The sequence below is a fragment of the Schistosoma haematobium genome, chromosome ZW (genome assembly GCF_000699445.3).
Source record: "Schistosoma haematobium chromosome ZW, whole genome shotgun sequence".
In the NCBI taxonomy this organism is placed as follows: domain Eukaryota; kingdom Metazoa; phylum Platyhelminthes; class Trematoda; order Strigeidida; family Schistosomatidae; genus Schistosoma; species Schistosoma haematobium.
Window position 1 is genome coordinate 79,517,618 of NC_067195.1, and position 17,278 is coordinate 79,534,895.

At 36.9% G+C, this 17,278-nt stretch overlaps 1 protein-coding gene across 1 annotated transcript; it reads right to left on the bottom strand.

Moving 5' to 3' along the window:
* Positions 1 to 6,978: 6,978 nt before the first annotated feature.
* On the bottom strand, positions 6,979 to 16,567 carry APEX1 (DNA-(apurinic or apyrimidinic site) lyase). Its single transcript, XM_051212407.1, has 6 exons — positions 16,507 to 16,567; positions 16,226 to 16,461; positions 15,921 to 16,191; positions 15,742 to 15,888; positions 10,379 to 10,562; positions 6,979 to 7,178 (listed from the first exon to the last, which is right to left on the bottom strand). Exons 3-6 carry the CDS (start codon positions 16,180 to 16,182, stop codon positions 7,061 to 7,063), a joined length of 711 nt encoding a protein of 236 aa, XP_051072589.1. The 5' UTR covers positions 16,183 to 16,191; positions 16,226 to 16,461; positions 16,507 to 16,567; the 3' UTR covers positions 6,979 to 7,060.
* Between the last annotated feature and the right edge of the window lie 711 nt (positions 16,568 to 17,278).

The window sequence follows — 17,278 nt, forward strand, 5'->3', positions numbered from 1 at the left end:
CAGACTATACAGTTGGAATCCAAAATTTCCCATTTCTAGCTTTAATTGATCCTCAATATTGCATGATGATTATTTAATTTCTCTGATGACCATTGTTTTACTCTCCATATAGCTGAACATAATCGATCAAAATTTTCCATTACAACTTATTTGGAAGTAAATCACTGGTGAACAAACTACTGTTGTTTATATAAAATGATCTTCTATAAGGTTGTTCCAATCGTTTAGATAGTCTAATGATGAGTTGTTCACCACGAGATCTAAAGATCCTGGTTTCAATCTATAGTGTCGGTTATTATGTTAAGCCCATATACCTTATTCTAGCTTTCGGACAGCCCATTCTATTCATCCTACTTGAGTCACATTCTGACCTTGTTAATTATTCGCTTATCACTCTTCACTGTTTTTATACGAGCGCGTAGGTGTGTGTACATTTCTTATCCCATTACTCATCAAGTGTCTGTAACTTACTTTTGTGTAACTATAACTATTGATTAACGCTTGGTTAAAAGGGGAGTTGGCTTACCCGCCATCTCCACTGCGCGTCGTTTTGCTTCGCTCTATTCCATTTACTTTATATACAAAATATATGTATTCAAAAGTCCATTCTCGTTATTTGACTTATTTAATTCCGTTATTGACTAACGCGATTTAAGTCGACGATTATATACGTGGATAGGCGATATATATATTTCAACAACAATCATCATTACGATCTACTTGGAGTCAGACCCACGGGCCACTAAAGTGGAGAGCCCTTTCGACAACATCGTTCAATCTAAATGACGATTAAATAACGGGCCTCCACAAATCTTTGGTGAAATAGTGTGTCCACTGTAGAGAAGTCCCATACTAAAATGAAACAACTGTCCATTTTTCTCTGATCTTCAGTATTATTACAACTGAGATCAATCATCTAAAATTATTTTTATATTTATTTTCCTAAATATTTTCTATAACTCCGCCTGAAACCCCTCTGAGGCTACTGCCGGTCTCAAGCCCGGAAAGTAACTAAAACGCAGGAAACTTTAAGATTAAGTTACAAATATTTTTTAAGGAGATTTTTGGTTGTTAAGCATTTAGATTAATAATTTCATGTATAACTGTATATTGTTTAGGAATAAATCTATCTCGACTTACTGTCCGAATTATTATTTACATCTACATATGGATTCACGAATGTAAAGAATATCAATACATTTGATCGTGAATCATCAAAACACCATGAATAATGCATACAAATTCATCATTTCAAGAACAATTTAGTAAAAAGATTGGTCATATTATATATATATATATATATATATATATATATATATATAATTCACACTTTGAATTGAACGAAACAATTCCCTAATATTATTGATCCAGTATTGTGTCATCATTAGTAGACTTAATAAAATATACTTCCTGACAATAATTTAGAATTGTTTTCAATAATTTGAAAGTTTTTGTTATTTGTCAGCTTTCCTGTTGTTGTTGTTGCTGTCGTCGTTGTGTTTTTTTCCCCGTCAAAAATATCTCTATACATAGTTTTAACACTGACAGTACTGATTATTGAATACAAAGATTCGAAAGAAGTAAAACTACAAAACAAACATAGAAAGGAGACAAATGTCTTTTTTTTTAAAGAAAAAAAGAGGGAGAGTGAAATTCCTTTAAAGTTGTTGTTTTGATCAATACAAGGTGGAAAATATGATTTATGAGCTCTTGTGAGTCAATGAATATGCATGTATATTTGGTAGCAAGAGATTTTATTAAGGAAAAGTTAACAAGGACACAAACAGTACTTTATATATCTAATCCCAAATGTTGTACAATATTATGTGGAGCGTAATATGTTTTGTATTTTGTACTTTATCTGATATATAATTTCATATACTGTACTATTTCATTAAACATATTCAAAAAAACTAACAACGTTGACTTAAAACTTCTGAAAATACCATTGATAAACACGTATATAAAATATTGTCTCATATTCCTATGACATTAATTTCGTTAACTATGAATATACATATTGATTGATCACTAGAGAGTGGTCAGTGTCATGTTTGTCTAATCCTTTAGAACTGACTGAATTCTACTGATCAAGTTCCGATTTGGCTACTAATCTGAATAACTCAGTATCACGTATACTATATTGAGATGTTAATCAGTTAGAGGTAGTCGGCAATAAACTCTGAACCTATGTTTCATGCTAGTTTGGACTCACTAGTGATTTTTTTCCCTATATAACAATAACGTATTTCCGTGTTGACTGAACAGTCCAACTTATATGCATTACAATACTCCCTCTTTTCATTTTCAGTCAGTTCATTACAACATAAATAGAGTGTAGGTATCAATCTCAAGGTTGGACTTGATAGTTTCAAATAAACTGAGCACTGGGTAGAAAGTTAATAAAAAACAAATATATATTTTTTGTATTTATTTATGCTGACTTATATTGGGTCACGAAACTTCAGAAATACAATTTTCTACTAATTGAGATATAACAAAAAATATATTTATTATAAATGGGATGAGAAATATAGTAAGGAAAGTGAGCATCGGTAAATATTGTTCAGATTGATGGACAATAAATGAAAAATATACCTAAATTAGAATTACCAAAATGTATTTTATTACTTCAATGTTTAATTCATAAACATTCCTATATTTTCCACAATGAAGCATGTCTTATAGAAAATTGTATGACGAAATGAAAGCGCTCCAGTTGCTAACATTCAAAAGATATGGTTTATGTACACAATTCTGTCCTCGCATTTAGCGTAACTAATAATCAACAAGTAATCATCTTGTTTTAAAGAATAAACAGATGTTGACTAGCAGTGGAACTCAGTAGACCCATTTCTTGTTATTTAAGACTCATAGGATGGGTGTGCCTGAGTTACTCTTCATGTCCACATCAGGGCTCGAACACTCACCAATAGTGACATTAACATCATATCGGTTGAACAAGCTAGTGTTTAGATGGTGGTTGGAGGTAGTCGACAGGAAACCCTGGACATGGGTTTCGTGCTACTTGGCACTCGTCAGTAAGGTGTGCCCGTAATCTTGAGGGAATTGGTGCTCCCTGGCGGATTCGGTCCCGTGTCAACCAGATTTATAGTTAAATGTTGAAATAAAATTAGTCAAATAATGATTTAATTTTATGATCAGATCGTAAGTTCCAATCCTATTTCATCTATTGAAGTTTGTGTTAATAAACAGTTCCAATAGATTTGGAATTTTAGTTTTGAGGTTAAATCCATGAATCTTTTCTTAGCTAATAAGTTGAATAAATCTTAGAAATGTTTTGTAGAAAATTTTTTCATATAATTTTATTAAATATAATGATAGAGATGTGAGAGTAGTTCTTTGGTATAACTCACTATTGATAAAACTGATCGTGTGTACTGATTTCTTTGAATATACATTTTAAGTTTTTAAGATTTTGAACGTAACAATGTTTAAACTAAATACATAGAATATATTATATGCATTATACGAATACTCAAATAATTAAGGTCAATAAGAACCAATCACTGTCGAGGTGTACAGAACAACCTGTGAAACACATATGGAGAAATTCAAACACTTCACATCTATCTGAAGTGAAGAACGATGAAAACTCCACGACCAAACCATCCAGCTCAGAGAACAAAACTCCATCAAACACTTAAATAATTAAAATATTAATTACTTATTTATGAATATTAACAATAGAATAATTCGAATTCTTATCAATAATGATATACTCTTCTTGTTTGTTTCTTGAAATGCTCTTGTTTTAAGAAAATTAAATTATAAAGGTAATTCAAATAGTTTTACACAAATACAATCTTGTCACAGTTGTTCTGCATTATTCCATAAATCACAAAATGTAAAATCTGGAAAAGAAACTGTATGAGGAGTTGTACTGAAAGTAGCACACAGTTCAAAGGCTTCACGTGGATATTAATTGTTTAATAACAAGTCATACAAATAAAGCGAATGTACATTGAGATTGATGGTGGTGAATGTAAATTTAACAAAAAAATTCAATTTATAATTAAACTATAAGACACAGTCATCAAACAAAAATTATATCTGAGAATGTTTTGGTAAACAAAAGTGTGTAAATGGAAAACATTGCTGTATAGTGAATAATAGTGGAAAATTTTACAAAAATACGTTTCAAGTGTGTACTTCAAAAGTGAATACAGAGGTACTTAGATCTGATTTTTTTATAAATAGACAAATTCAAATGTTGATAATAAAATCTTTTCACTAAAAGTTGTTGCATATGAAATATAGAAGTGTCCTCAAACCACGATTTTAGATCGTATATATTAACCTGAGTATTAGTTTATCTTAGATGTTTGTTCCTTTTAAGATGAAACATCTCTAAAGTCATCATTAAAAGATTCAGAATCAATGATTGAATAAACTCAACATGAAGTACCGCTTTCCCCAACGAGTAATAAGCTATTGGAACCCAGTTTTTAATCTATATCTAAAAAAGACAGTGAACGGTTTCTTTCTTGATATGTACGTTTAAGAATAAAGGTTAGTGTTTTGGAACCTTCAAGAATGTGGGAAAGGTAAAAAAGTATTTGTTGAAATTATGAGAGGTAGTCAGGTATATGCTTTATATGATCTGTCGCAGATCAGATGCTAAACCCCTTTTGTCAATGAGTTAACCAGTTAGGTTAGGCATAGCCTATCGAGATAGTGAATTTCACAACTTACAAATTAGAAATAAATAACCGCCCGTCCGTTTCCTTGCGTTAGTACTTTGATGTCTAAGCTTTATATGATATACTCCTAAGTACTATTTGGTACTGAGATTCAGAAGTTCTCAATTAAGGTTTGATACATGGACCCTCAGATATCTATCTGACTGATAAGACTTTTGTAAATAATACTTTTGAAATCTTACTGATTCTTTTACTAGTTTTCAGATTTACTTTAAATCTACGACTGTTCATTTTAAATTGTTATCAGCTATTTTGATTACAAAACGTTGGTGGATTACAAGTTGGGTGAATACTCAACTCATTTTTCTAGTTCTTCTAACATACAGAACTTCATAAAGTAAACTGCTACCGCACACCTTATGTATACACTGATCGCTCTCCATCACAATCTATTAATCTTTAATTGTTGCCAATATACTCTATGGCTGTTAATCAGTCAGATACCTTAATTATAAAACCTAACTTCCAAATCTTGATCTAATATAACGTACGCATAACTAGTATAAAGGATTTTCTAACTCAACAACATAAGATGCGTTTAGATCTACTCCTTAAAAACCGCACACTAACAAAATTAAACAACTAATTCATAATACTATAGTTTCCTTAGTATGTCCCTTTATATTCAGTACTAGATATTTAAGGAGTGATTCAGATATACATCGACATTTCCCACTAAAATATTAGAAACACAAAATTCATAAGAGGGAGTACTTCTCAACGAAGTTACTATTAAGTTCTACGTCTACCGAATTACCTGCTCTTGTGAAGCGAGGTATATAGGCCGTGGCCAGCGCTTGCTCTCAACACAAATTCCATTATACTTCTATAGGGACGAGATGAAAGCCGTTAGGAGTTTATCTTTGAACACTAAACTGATTCCAAGCACTCAACCAATCCGTATGTTGATTGTAAATTCGTTTGCAGGATTCATCTAGATCTATCAACATTTCTTCGTGCTCAACTTGTGAAGACATCAGAAGCTCTTGCTACCCATGTAATGAAGCCTGGACTTTGGGTACAAATGAAGTATCATTCCTATATTTGTCGCAGCCTTAATCTATTATCAACCGTATTTTTTATCTTCATTTCACTATATCCCCTTCTCTTTAGTCACTTATTAAATCCCTATGATTTTATTGACAATTGTTTCTGATATCACTTCATTTCATTTAATCTTTCAAACACCTTTAACTATTGTGACAAAAATGTTTTGATCATCTAACTCCACTCACATTACAGTTCGATATTTGTAAACTAATCTCATACGCACTTTTACACTCAAACATCCCGTAGAATTTGCATAGCCTTTTATTATTATCCGCACCATGTAACCTAGGATTATAATCTTTCTATTATGTCATGTTTGTTCATAATTCCTGAAGGAATATATATATGATTGTACAGCATGAACATAAATTAATTTAAAAGAGATTCCTTTAACGAATTTCGTGTTTTTGATGCAGATATTCCAAGATAGCTAAATACTAAGATATATTCATAATGACATACAACATTTATTTTGCAGGAGTTTCACAATCAAGACCCAAACAATCTAACGATACATAATTCAGCTACTGACAGCTTGTTAGTAGCTGAATTATTTCAGTGTGAAATTATGTTGACCTTTTTATTGAGTCGGTAAAGAGAATACAAGATGTATTTTAGATGGTGGTACTTACTAGATTTATCTCGTCATAAAAAGGTGTTCTAGTCTGGCTATAAATACGAGTTTATCTATTAACCCAATGGCCTGTCGGTATATGGTTGAACAGCTAAATAAGCAACGCTGATATATTTTAAAGGATGTGATAACGTTTGTAAAACGTTTTCAACATCTACTAATCGCACAAAAGATGATTCAATCGACTAATATTTTCCAATGATACATGTTGAGGTTAGGATTAGAGAGTTATATGGTGTCATATATCATCAATAGTTATGGAGGGATGCTTTTATCACGTTTAGTCGAGTCCATAGTTTTCACTAAGAGAACACTTATTCTATTTTGCTCAATATTTGTAGTTATCTAATTCTAAGGCTATTGTGACTGTACTTGAAGCAAAACTACTGAATAAGTCTCCAAACTATGTGCTTTGAAGTTTCTAAACTTAAACAAAATCTTCCCCGTAGTTCTGCCTTCCCATTAACACTTTCACGAAATATATTTCATCGAAACTAACCAAAATGATTTCAAAGCAAAATCATTCAATGATCGTAACACTTCACATTTTCGTCATACCACTCCATAAACTCAATCATAAAATATATTTATTCTGGTATTTATAAATACTGTTGATAGTAATCTGTTTGAATAGATCTCGTCAAATGGAGTTTTAGATTTGAAGATATAGAACAACTGGACAGTGATCACTTCCAGTAACTCCACAACGTATTTCCTGATCGCTGACATTTGTTAAAATTCGTTCAGATACCAAGAAATAATCCAAACGCCTGAAACAGGAGGGAAAACGAGGAAATAAATCAAGCTTTTTACAATTCAAAAAACCAAACATTAGAGACTAAAAATGAGTCGACTTACAGAAGTTTAAAATGAATATAGATAGGTTAGTTGTTAAAATTCTTCGATGGGTATATATATTCACTGTCCTTATCTTATTAATCAATTATTATTCAAATATTGGTGTCCTATCAGTTATAGCCTAACAAATACATTATAACAGTCAATACTGCGGTTTACATCAATGATATAATACTCCAGAACCAGTAGTAGCAGGCGGCTTTTAAAGTATCTTAATTTAGTTTTTCTACACGCTTATGTTGAAACTAATTTTTAGATATCTACTTCTACTTGCTGTCAAAGTCTGAAATTTGGACATGAGTAGTGCGTGTGAAAATACACTCGCTATTTTTACTTACTTATGCCTGTTACCCCTCGTGCAGAAGCATAGGCCGCTCACCAGCATTCTCCATCCAACTCTCTCCTGGACAATCCTTCCCAGTTGTTTCCACTTGCTATCAATCTTTTTCATGTCTGCTTCCAACTCTCAACACACTGTGTTCTTTGGTCTTCCTCTTTTCCGTCACCCTTCAAAATTCTAAGTTAGCACTTGCATCGTGATGCAGTTTGGTGAAATCCGAAATGTATGTCCTATCCACTTCCGACATATTTTCCTAATTTCTTCAGCTGAAAGCTGGTTTGTTCTCTCCCACAGAAGACTGTTGCTGATGCTGTCCGGCCAATGGATGTTGAGTATCTTGCGTAGACAACTATTTATAAATACTTGTACCTTCCTGATGACAGCTGTAGTAGTTCTCCACGTTTCAGCTCCGTACAGTGGGGCTGTCTCGACGTTCGTATTGAAGATTCTGATTTTGATACTTGTTGATAGTTGTTTTGAGTTGTAAATGTTCTTCAATTGTAGGAATGCAGCCCTTGTTTTGCCGACCCTCGCCTTTACGTTTGCATCAGACCCTCCTTGTTCGTCAATTATGTTGCTACCCAAGTACGTGGAAGTTTCTACTTCTTCCAGAGTTTCTCCATCAAGTGTGATTGGATTGGTTGTGTATGTTGAGGCCTACTGATACAGAGGCTAAAGCTACACTGGTTGTCTTGACCTGAATTTGTTCGTGTGTATGTGTTAGAAGAGCCAGGTCATCTGCAAAGTCCAAATCGTCTAGTTGCATCCAAGCTGTCCATTGTATTTCGTGCTTCTCCTCAGATGTGGAGGTCTTCATAATCCAGTCAACCACCAGAAGAAATAGTAAGGGGAGAGTAAGCAGCATTGTCTAACACTGGTCCTCACTTGGAATGCATGTCAGGTGTCTCCTATGCACTACTTTGCAGTGTAGTTCGTCGTATGAATTCCGGATGATGTTGACAATTTTCTCGGGTATACCATAGTGTCGAAGAAAGTCCCATAAGATTCTCTTATCCACGCTGTCAAACGCCATCTCAAAGTCAAGGAAGTTTATGTATAGTAACGAGTAACATTCAACTGATTGTTCAACCATGATCCGTAATGTTGCGATTTGGTCTGCGCCCGACCGATCCTTACGGAATCCTGCCCGTCGATCTAGAAGTTAGGTGTCTACTGAATCTTCCATCCGGTTCAGAAACACTCTATTGAAAACTTTTTTCTGGTACTTACAGTAATGTGATGACTCTGTAGTTCCCACATTCGTTCAAATCACCTCACTTTTGTATCTTGATGAGATATCCTACTTTCCAGTCCATCGGCACTTGTTCTTCCTCCCAAATCTCCCTGAATAGAACGTGGAGCATGTTTACAGTTACTTCTATGTCTGATTTCAGCGCTTTAGTTGATATATTGTCAGGTCCTGACACTTTCTCACTCTTCATTTGTCTGATGGTCATCCTGATTTCTTCGATCGTTGATGGAGTGACAGATATATGAAGGTCTATAGGTGCTGCTTCGATGTCTGGTGGATTTAATGGAGCTGGTCTACTCAAGAGTTCCTCAAAGTGTTCTGTTAATCTTTTCTTCAGTTCTTGAATTCCATTGATTAGCTTATCTTCTCTGTCCTTAACTGGTCTCTTTGATTTACTATATTTCCCTGCTACTTTCTTCGTTACATCATTTAGTTGTCTGATATTTCCTTCTCTTGCAGCTTTTTCCGCTGTAGCTGCTAGGCCTTCCACGCATCTCTGCATGTAAGCTCCAATGCTCTTCTTCACGTGTTTGTTTGCTTCTGTGTATTCATCTTGTGCCTCGACTTTCTCTGCTTATATCTAATCATGATATTTTTACCACGGTTAAATTTGTTGTGATTATAATTATCCCATTTAAGCATTAAAATTAAAACATGAAGTTCAGCGAAGGGATCTCTTTTCAACGGATTTATTATCAAGCTGTACAATTGTATATATATGAAATTTTTTTGTTTTTTGTAAAAGTACCGATTCCGTTCAGTTCACCTGCTCTTGTGGAGCAAGGTACATTGGCCGTAGCCAGCGCTCGCTTTCAACTCGGATATGGGAACATATCCCAGCTTGATTCTATAAGGGTGAAAGGAAAGCAGTTAGGAGTTCTATACTTGAACACCTAATCGACTGCAACCATTTTACAGATGCACAATTTGATTTTAAGGTTGTTTATATGATTCGTTCAAATCTACCCAGATTTCTTCGTATCCAACTCTTAAAAATAGCCGAAGCTCTTACTATCCAGGAGCTTAAACCAGAACTATGCGTACATAAAAAGTACGTCTTATCGTTATCGTTACCTTGGTCTTAATTATTTTGACTACCTTATTATTATTATTATTATTATTATTATTATTATTATTATTACTGCATTCCCCCCTTACTTATGTCTCATATTCTCATTATTTTATTCGTAAATGCTCATCATATTACCTTATTTATTTCTTACACCTCTGTGACCTTTAATTATTATAACAAAAAACATTTTAATCATCTTATTATATTCCCTAAATCTATTGTTATTATTTGTATTACGTAATCTAGTATTTTTTTATTACGTCAAGGTTAATTGTGTTCACATTTCCTCACGGAATTAGTACTTTTACAAAAAACAAAAAAAATTTCATATATATACGATTGTACAGCTTGATAATAAATTCATTGAAAAGAGATCCCTTCGCTGAACTTCATGTTTTAATTATAATTATCAACACGAAATATTAATTATATATAGAGAGGGACTTACCATCCATTATTGATTAAGCGCGCTCCTGTTCGATAGCTCCAAAAAGAATACACTCCTCGACGGTCTGGGTAAAAATGACGATAGGTATCAATTAAATTGGCTGACGATAACAATTTTGTGAAACCTGATCGCTCCTGATCAGTAAATCCAGCGGTTTTATGATTTGTTTCTGGTCGAGCTAGATCTGTTTAAGTAGAAAGAATACTAGTGACCTGCACAGAACGACATATATATGAAATGTAGTCATGTCAGTGTTCAATAATGAAAAGAGAGACTTGGTATGAATTTAAGTGGATGGAATCCGGTTAGTGCACACTTTCCGATATTTGTACAAGATACTTATTTCAAACTTACTGAACATATGCCATCGATGTAAAAGGTACATTTAACTGAACACAATCGGAATACTGAAAACTCCTAAATGAATGGTATGGTCCTTAATATGCCACAACCTAGTCGAGCAGTTGCATAATTCGAAATTATTCCCCTAACGGTGTTTGTAAACGAATTCGCAGTGAAAAGAACTGTGGTTGTATTACTGTTTTCACACGATCGACTTACCCATTAATATCAAAGCTATTAAAACCCACTAGTCTTTCTTAACATCTTCCTGAAGGTTGCTAAAAATCGTCACTGATGCTTTCACAGCAGAATGGAGACATCAAGTTACGTCAGAGTGAAGAGATCTTTTATGCTTCACTAATTTATTTATTTATTTCAGCGTAAATAGTGGCACAAAGATATACCAAAATATATATGCGCCACACAGCAAGAAAATGAGATTGTGAGGAGAGAAGGGGAAGTGAGTATTTTGAAAAATGAGTTGTAGTAGAAAATAATAATGGGAGAAGCAGTTCAACAGAAAAAATAAAACCAGAAGTGATTCTTTGAATTAGAGAGGTTAATATCGCTTAAATGAAGAAAGTAAAAGAACATTACAGCAAAATCCCCACTGACTTCCATTTTGAGCCTTTTCTGATGACGTCTCAAGCCAGTGTTTCACCAACTCTAGGATCCCAACCAGGGAATCGTGAGTCAGTCAGTGACAACATAGAACATCGTACTTACGTACATCAGTTCGAGTTGCCATACCACATTAGTACAGAGGTACAATTGACGACTCAAATTCCGTAGTGGTAGAGGTAGTAAAAGTATAAGCAGTAATCGGAAACATTAGGGTTTGAAGATGTTATTCAAGGAGTATAATTCAGTGAAACAAATCTGGAAAGAGGAAAAAAGGGACATGAAGAATCCAGAAGATTAGAATTTAGGAGAACACAAAGAGTGGATGCACCTGTGCCATTGCAGACGACTTTGAGTCATGTCATTCAGGGTCTCTAACCAACGATTGCTATCATCTCACGGATCGCAACCAAGTAGTCTACACCTACCAACATGACTCAGTCCACTTGTCAGTGACTTCATGGATTTGTGCCATGTTTTGGTCTGGCCGCCCCTAGCTTTCTTCCAACCTACTCCTATACCACTGAACATCGCACGTCGAGGCAGTCGGTAGTTGGGCATACGTAACACGTGTCCCAGCCATCTCAACTGATGAAGTTGAGGAGGACTTACATCAACTTGCCATCCAGGTCGGCTGGAGATCGTGGGAAGCCGAAGTGCGGCTGAAGGCTAGTTGAACTGGTCCCTATAGTGTTCTGCCCATTGATCCGATCTCCTGGAATGAGAATGAATAATATGTCCATCTTTTTCGGAGATAGTTTCGCTAACAGTTGGGTTCCTAATACCGGTTTTCTTAACAAGTATGAACAGTTGTCTGCTGCTACCTGTGGCCGCTGCCTTTTCCGTCTCTCTTGCTTTCGCTACCCACCACTGTTTACGATCATTGTGTAGGCTTCTTATCAGCCTGAGCTTAAGCTGACTCCGCTCTTCGTCATGTTCAGAGCCAGATGCGATAAGTTTTCGAATATTTATCAATGAGGTAGGTTCTGCTGAGATCCAGTGTTTCTCCTTAACCTTATGGTTTGCCTTATTAGCAGATATCACTGATGTTTCCACAGCTTTTCGGATATCATTCCACACTGTCTCGGGGTGGGTATCACTTATATGGCTGCCTAACTGTTTTTCTAGGGAATCGTGAGAGACCAACAGATCCCAATCCTGTACAGCTTTCTTTCATACCACAACGCCATATCATACACTAACCACCTCTCGGCTTTTCCCAACCAGTCCCAGTGTCAACAAATCATGTACGACGTGGAATTCTCTGGCACGACATTCGTAAGACATGCCTAAGCCACCGTAGTCGATGTACCAAGATAGCGATACCAATAGAATTGTCGTTACTGTGCCTGAACACATGATGCAAGACCTTTGCATTACTAACACCGGATGTCAGTAATCCCTCAAAAACAACCATGATCAAACACAGAGAGTCGTCTAACATTCTCAACTCGGAGGTCAGGTTTCACACGCATAGAGCAAAACTACTCTCACTGATGCGTTGTAGATCCGATCTTTTACAGCCAGACTAACATCACGAAGGCGCCAAAGATGACCCAGATTGGCAGAAACCATGTTGGCCTTCACTATACGTGAATTGATCTCATCACTCACGCCACCACCAGCACTTATGCAGCTGCCTAGATACACGAACTTCTCGATTACTTCTATCGGCTCACTACTCAGGGTGAGTGCAGGATCAGGGTCTTACCAGTCTAGCAAAAGTACTTTGCACTTAGAAGGTGCAAAGCATATACCATACGGACACTAATTGCCAACTGATTAAGGGCGGATTGCATGGCTTGGGTATCACAGTAAGACAATATCATCCGCAAAGGTCAGAAAGTCTTTCTACAGGTAACAGATCCACATCACCACTACCTATATCTATCAGAGCTGTTCCTAGAATGTCATCGATGGCAAAGCTGAAGAAGAATGGTGAGATTAGGCAACACTGTCTAGCCCCATTGCTAAAATGAAACAATAGAGAGAGATGGTTGTATGCCCTCACTCTGTCTGACGCGTTTGTATATAGGGCTTTCAAGATGTTAAAATACTTCTCAGGCGCACCTTTCTTCAATAGACAATCCCAGAGAACACTTCTGTACAAAGAATCAAAAGCGGCCCTGGTGTTAGGGAACACTACGATTGTTAGACTAATAAGTATAACAGTGCTCTAACATTTGGCGGAGGGTAAAGATATGATCAATACATCTCCAACCAGAACGAAATCCAGCCTGCCTCTTGCGATTCAATCTTTCCCGGGCTTTGAACAATCCACAAAGCATGACGTAAACCAATAGTTTGGACGTAATCAAAAGTAGACTTATCCCCCGATGGTTTTTAGCCAAAGTAGACCGACATGCATCAAAGAGTTGTGACAGGGCCTGTAGAAACCCAATGCCTATAAGTAAGACGTTTCGCAAAGCCGCAGGCGACTTTACTCGTTAACCTCATGGAGTCATGCAATTGTACCCAATCACAATTGATTGATCACTGGGTGGTGATCAATGTCATGCTTGTCTAGTCCTTATTAGTGCAGATCGGATGCTATCGATCATGTTGCAATGTGGCCACCAGTCTAGGTGACGGCTCGGATAGCTCAGTGGTAACGTCTCTGACTGTGAAGCTGGGTGACACGAGATCGAATCCGTCAGGGAGCACCAGTTCTCTCAAGATTACAGGTACACCTTGCTGACGAGTGCCAAGTAGCACGAAACCCGGGTCCAGGGTTTCCTGTTGACTACCTCCAACCACCATCTAAATTGTACCCAATGCTTATTTATACTTTTCGGTGGATCGATAGTTAGCCTTGAACCTAGCTCTGTCTGACATTAAGTTGCAACAGAAGCTGCAACCAATTCGCTGACATCGATCTGTTTAGGACGATGAATTTGTTGGCCACTGAAACGTAAGATAAGATTAGTGCAAACAAATACATATCAGAGTCCAGATAAGCACTTTAGAAGGAGCAGAAGTCTTGTACACAACCACGTCAGCGGCAGCTGACTGAGATGTGATCAATCCTCGTTCAGGCTTCAGATGCAGAGGTAGGATGCCATGTAGCACATCGGTGATGACAGGGCAGATAGTGTTAGCCAGAAACAGGTTGTAGTCTGCGCACAGTTTCAATAGGCGGTCACTGTTATCTGACCTGAGACCAACGAGTCCCAATGGGCCACACAAACGACTCTCCGCCATTCCCAGATGCCCGACTTGTGGATTCAAGTCTTCGGCTAGTACCACAATATCTGTCAAACGTACCTACTGTAGAACACATAAATTGTGGTAAAATTCATCCTTGATTGCATCCGGGTCGCAATCTGTTGGGGCGTAGGCGGAGATAACGGAAAAATATCGTTACACCAATTTCTCATGATTTTGAGAGCTTTCTAACCTTATAGCACACAAACGACTGTTAATGATGATTAGCATTGCATCAGATCTAGCACTTAGTGAAACACCAACACCAGCAAAACCGGAAGATGTCACGAGGTCTCCGGCTAAACGAGTGAAACAAGCACCCCGAATTTGTAGTACTTCCTAGAGTCTGGAATACGGGACTCTGGCAACAAAAGTCGAATTCCAGACTTTCTAAAGACGGGCAAACCTATTTGCTTTCCGAACCACATTAGTATGCGAATGCTGGAGGTTAGTTTGAATGTTACACATGGACTTAGAAAGACTGGTTGCGAATTCGTATTCAGAGGTAGCATACAACTTTTGACCAGTTAGTGACTTGAGATCGTTTAGATAGGACAGAATATCCACCATAATTGAGTTGCTGTATGAGTTAGAGAATAAAAGAGAATAGTCAAGTAGCACAATGCAAGATGAATGTTACCAAGTAATTAAGAAAATAATTTGTGAGGATGGTATTTGAGGCAAGAGTGACTTTTATTGTGATTAGCATTAGGTTTATGTGTGGACTGCCCAGCTTCCCAGCCCAAAGCTGGTGGTCTTTTTACGCAGCCACTCAACAAGAGGGTGGAACAACATCAGGATATGCAACCTCTTAGTATCCAGTGTCCAAGAATAGATTTACATCATTTGTTCCCTCAGCATCTTGGAGCTCATATGCGCCGTTAGTTTGGGATCAGGGTTTTTCAACTCCCCTATGTGAATCCTCCGTACCCATAAACCCGGTTAAAACGCCGGATATTCACATTTCGTCCCCACAGTTCCGTAAAAAACAACCTCCTTCCCCGAGAGGGAGCAGTAAGTAGGAACTCACTAAGTATCCACTTATTATATTTACTTGTGAGAAATTCTAGGTTTAATAGAACTTTATGATTAGCACCACATAAAAATAAATGATACTTTCGCGGGATAGAAACATGAAAACTGCAATTATAGGAGAAAAGTAACAGCATGTATCTCAAATAGACTGAATAACTTACCGATCTCCTCGTGAGCTACGTTAAGGTCACCACACACGATGACAGGTTTTGTAGAATCAAGTTTGCGCAGGTATTCAAGGAAATCGGGATCCCATTCCTTTTCACGATATGGTAGACGAACCAACCCCTGTCCTGAGTTTGGCACATCTATCATTTAAGTAAGAGTAAATTGCACTTACAAGCAGTGACTAGGTAAAATTTGTCGTATTCCGCAGTAATAACACGCCCCTCCTCGTCATGCAATTTCTTACCTATACCATACGTCACTTTTATCGGAGAGATTTTCGAAAATAAAGCTGTTCCCGCATATCCGGCCTTGTCGGCAGACGACCAAAATGATTGGTACGATGGAACTTTGGCTTCAGATGGAATTTTATGCAGAGGGCACTTAGTCTCTTGTATGCAAAATATATCTGCATTTTCTTTTTTGATATACTCCATACCATTATTCTAGAAATGTTCAAGAATTGAGCCAAATCACTACTTTAATGACAGCCCGTATCCCGTTGACATTCCAGGATACTATCTTAAAATTCCATTTGGGTGAAAGAGGGTTTGCTAGGTCAGGTGAAGAACCAGGATATCTAGTACACCAGTCTGAGTTTTGAGTCTAAATCATGATTAAAATTCGATGATTGTTACTTTGGGAGACTCCTGCCCCTTATCTTCAGAAGACTGTTTGCGCGGCTTTTTTTCGACAGTTTTCTTTTGGGAAACATTCTATCATGCGTGTGATTTTTAAGAGTTTATTGCTTACTAACCTACCGAACTCCTTTTGGAACTCATTCGAAAGACAGATATTAAAATGCCTCTCAAATTCAAGGTCATTCTGAACCTCGAACTTCACTGGATATCGAGCGCATCACGAAGAGCGCTATTCATGTCCTTTTCACAGTGGAACGATTAGTGAGGGAATCGTGAAGGGTTTATCAGGTCTGCGTATCATGGTTTTTTACCCCTACTTCAGTCTTCAGTCTTCAGTAATAAGGATAGTAGGTTGATGAACCTGTGTTAATCCTGACACATTGCTTTCCAGTGAAGGTCCAGCTTTTCCTTGAAAGTATTCACTGATGGGGCTGATACCACTTGTTCGGGTAAGGCGTTCCAATGATTGACTACTCGATGAGAAAAACGGGATCCCACTTTAAGTTTATTAAATCGTGGTTTATGAACCTTCTTGCTATGACCTCGGAGATTATTAGTGCTGGAGGGAGCAAAAAGATAAGACATAGTAACACCCAAATCATAATTAAAGATACGAAATGCCATTATAAGGTCACCTCGTGTCCTACGATACGACAAGGGGAAAAGATTTAGGCGTTTTAAGCGCTCATCGTAAGGGAGTCTAGAAAGACCCTTCACTAATTTCGTTCCCACACGCTCAAGGGAGTTAGTATCCTTTACTAGACACGGGCTAGCTGCTTGGATACAGTACTCTAAATGTGGTCTAACATATATGGGATATAAAATTCGAAACGTTCTCTCGTCAAAAGATTTGAACGCTCGGCGAAGTGACCATAACGCACGAAAACCTTTG

Bases quoted from the DNA above. Each gene is read 5' to 3' on its own strand.
- APEX1 (XM_051212407.1), bottom strand. From the start codon at position 16,182: ATGGAGTATATCAAAAAAGAAAATGCAGATATATTTTGCATACAAGAG. The intron at 15,889-15,920 runs GTAAGTGCAATT...CTTAAATGATAG, and splicing joins ATTTTACCTAGTCACTGCTT to ATGTGCCAAACTCAGGACAG. The intron at 10,563-15,741 runs GTAAGTTATTCA...CTACTTAAACAG, and splicing joins CGTAGCTCACGAGGAGATCG to ATCTAGCTCGACCAGAAACA.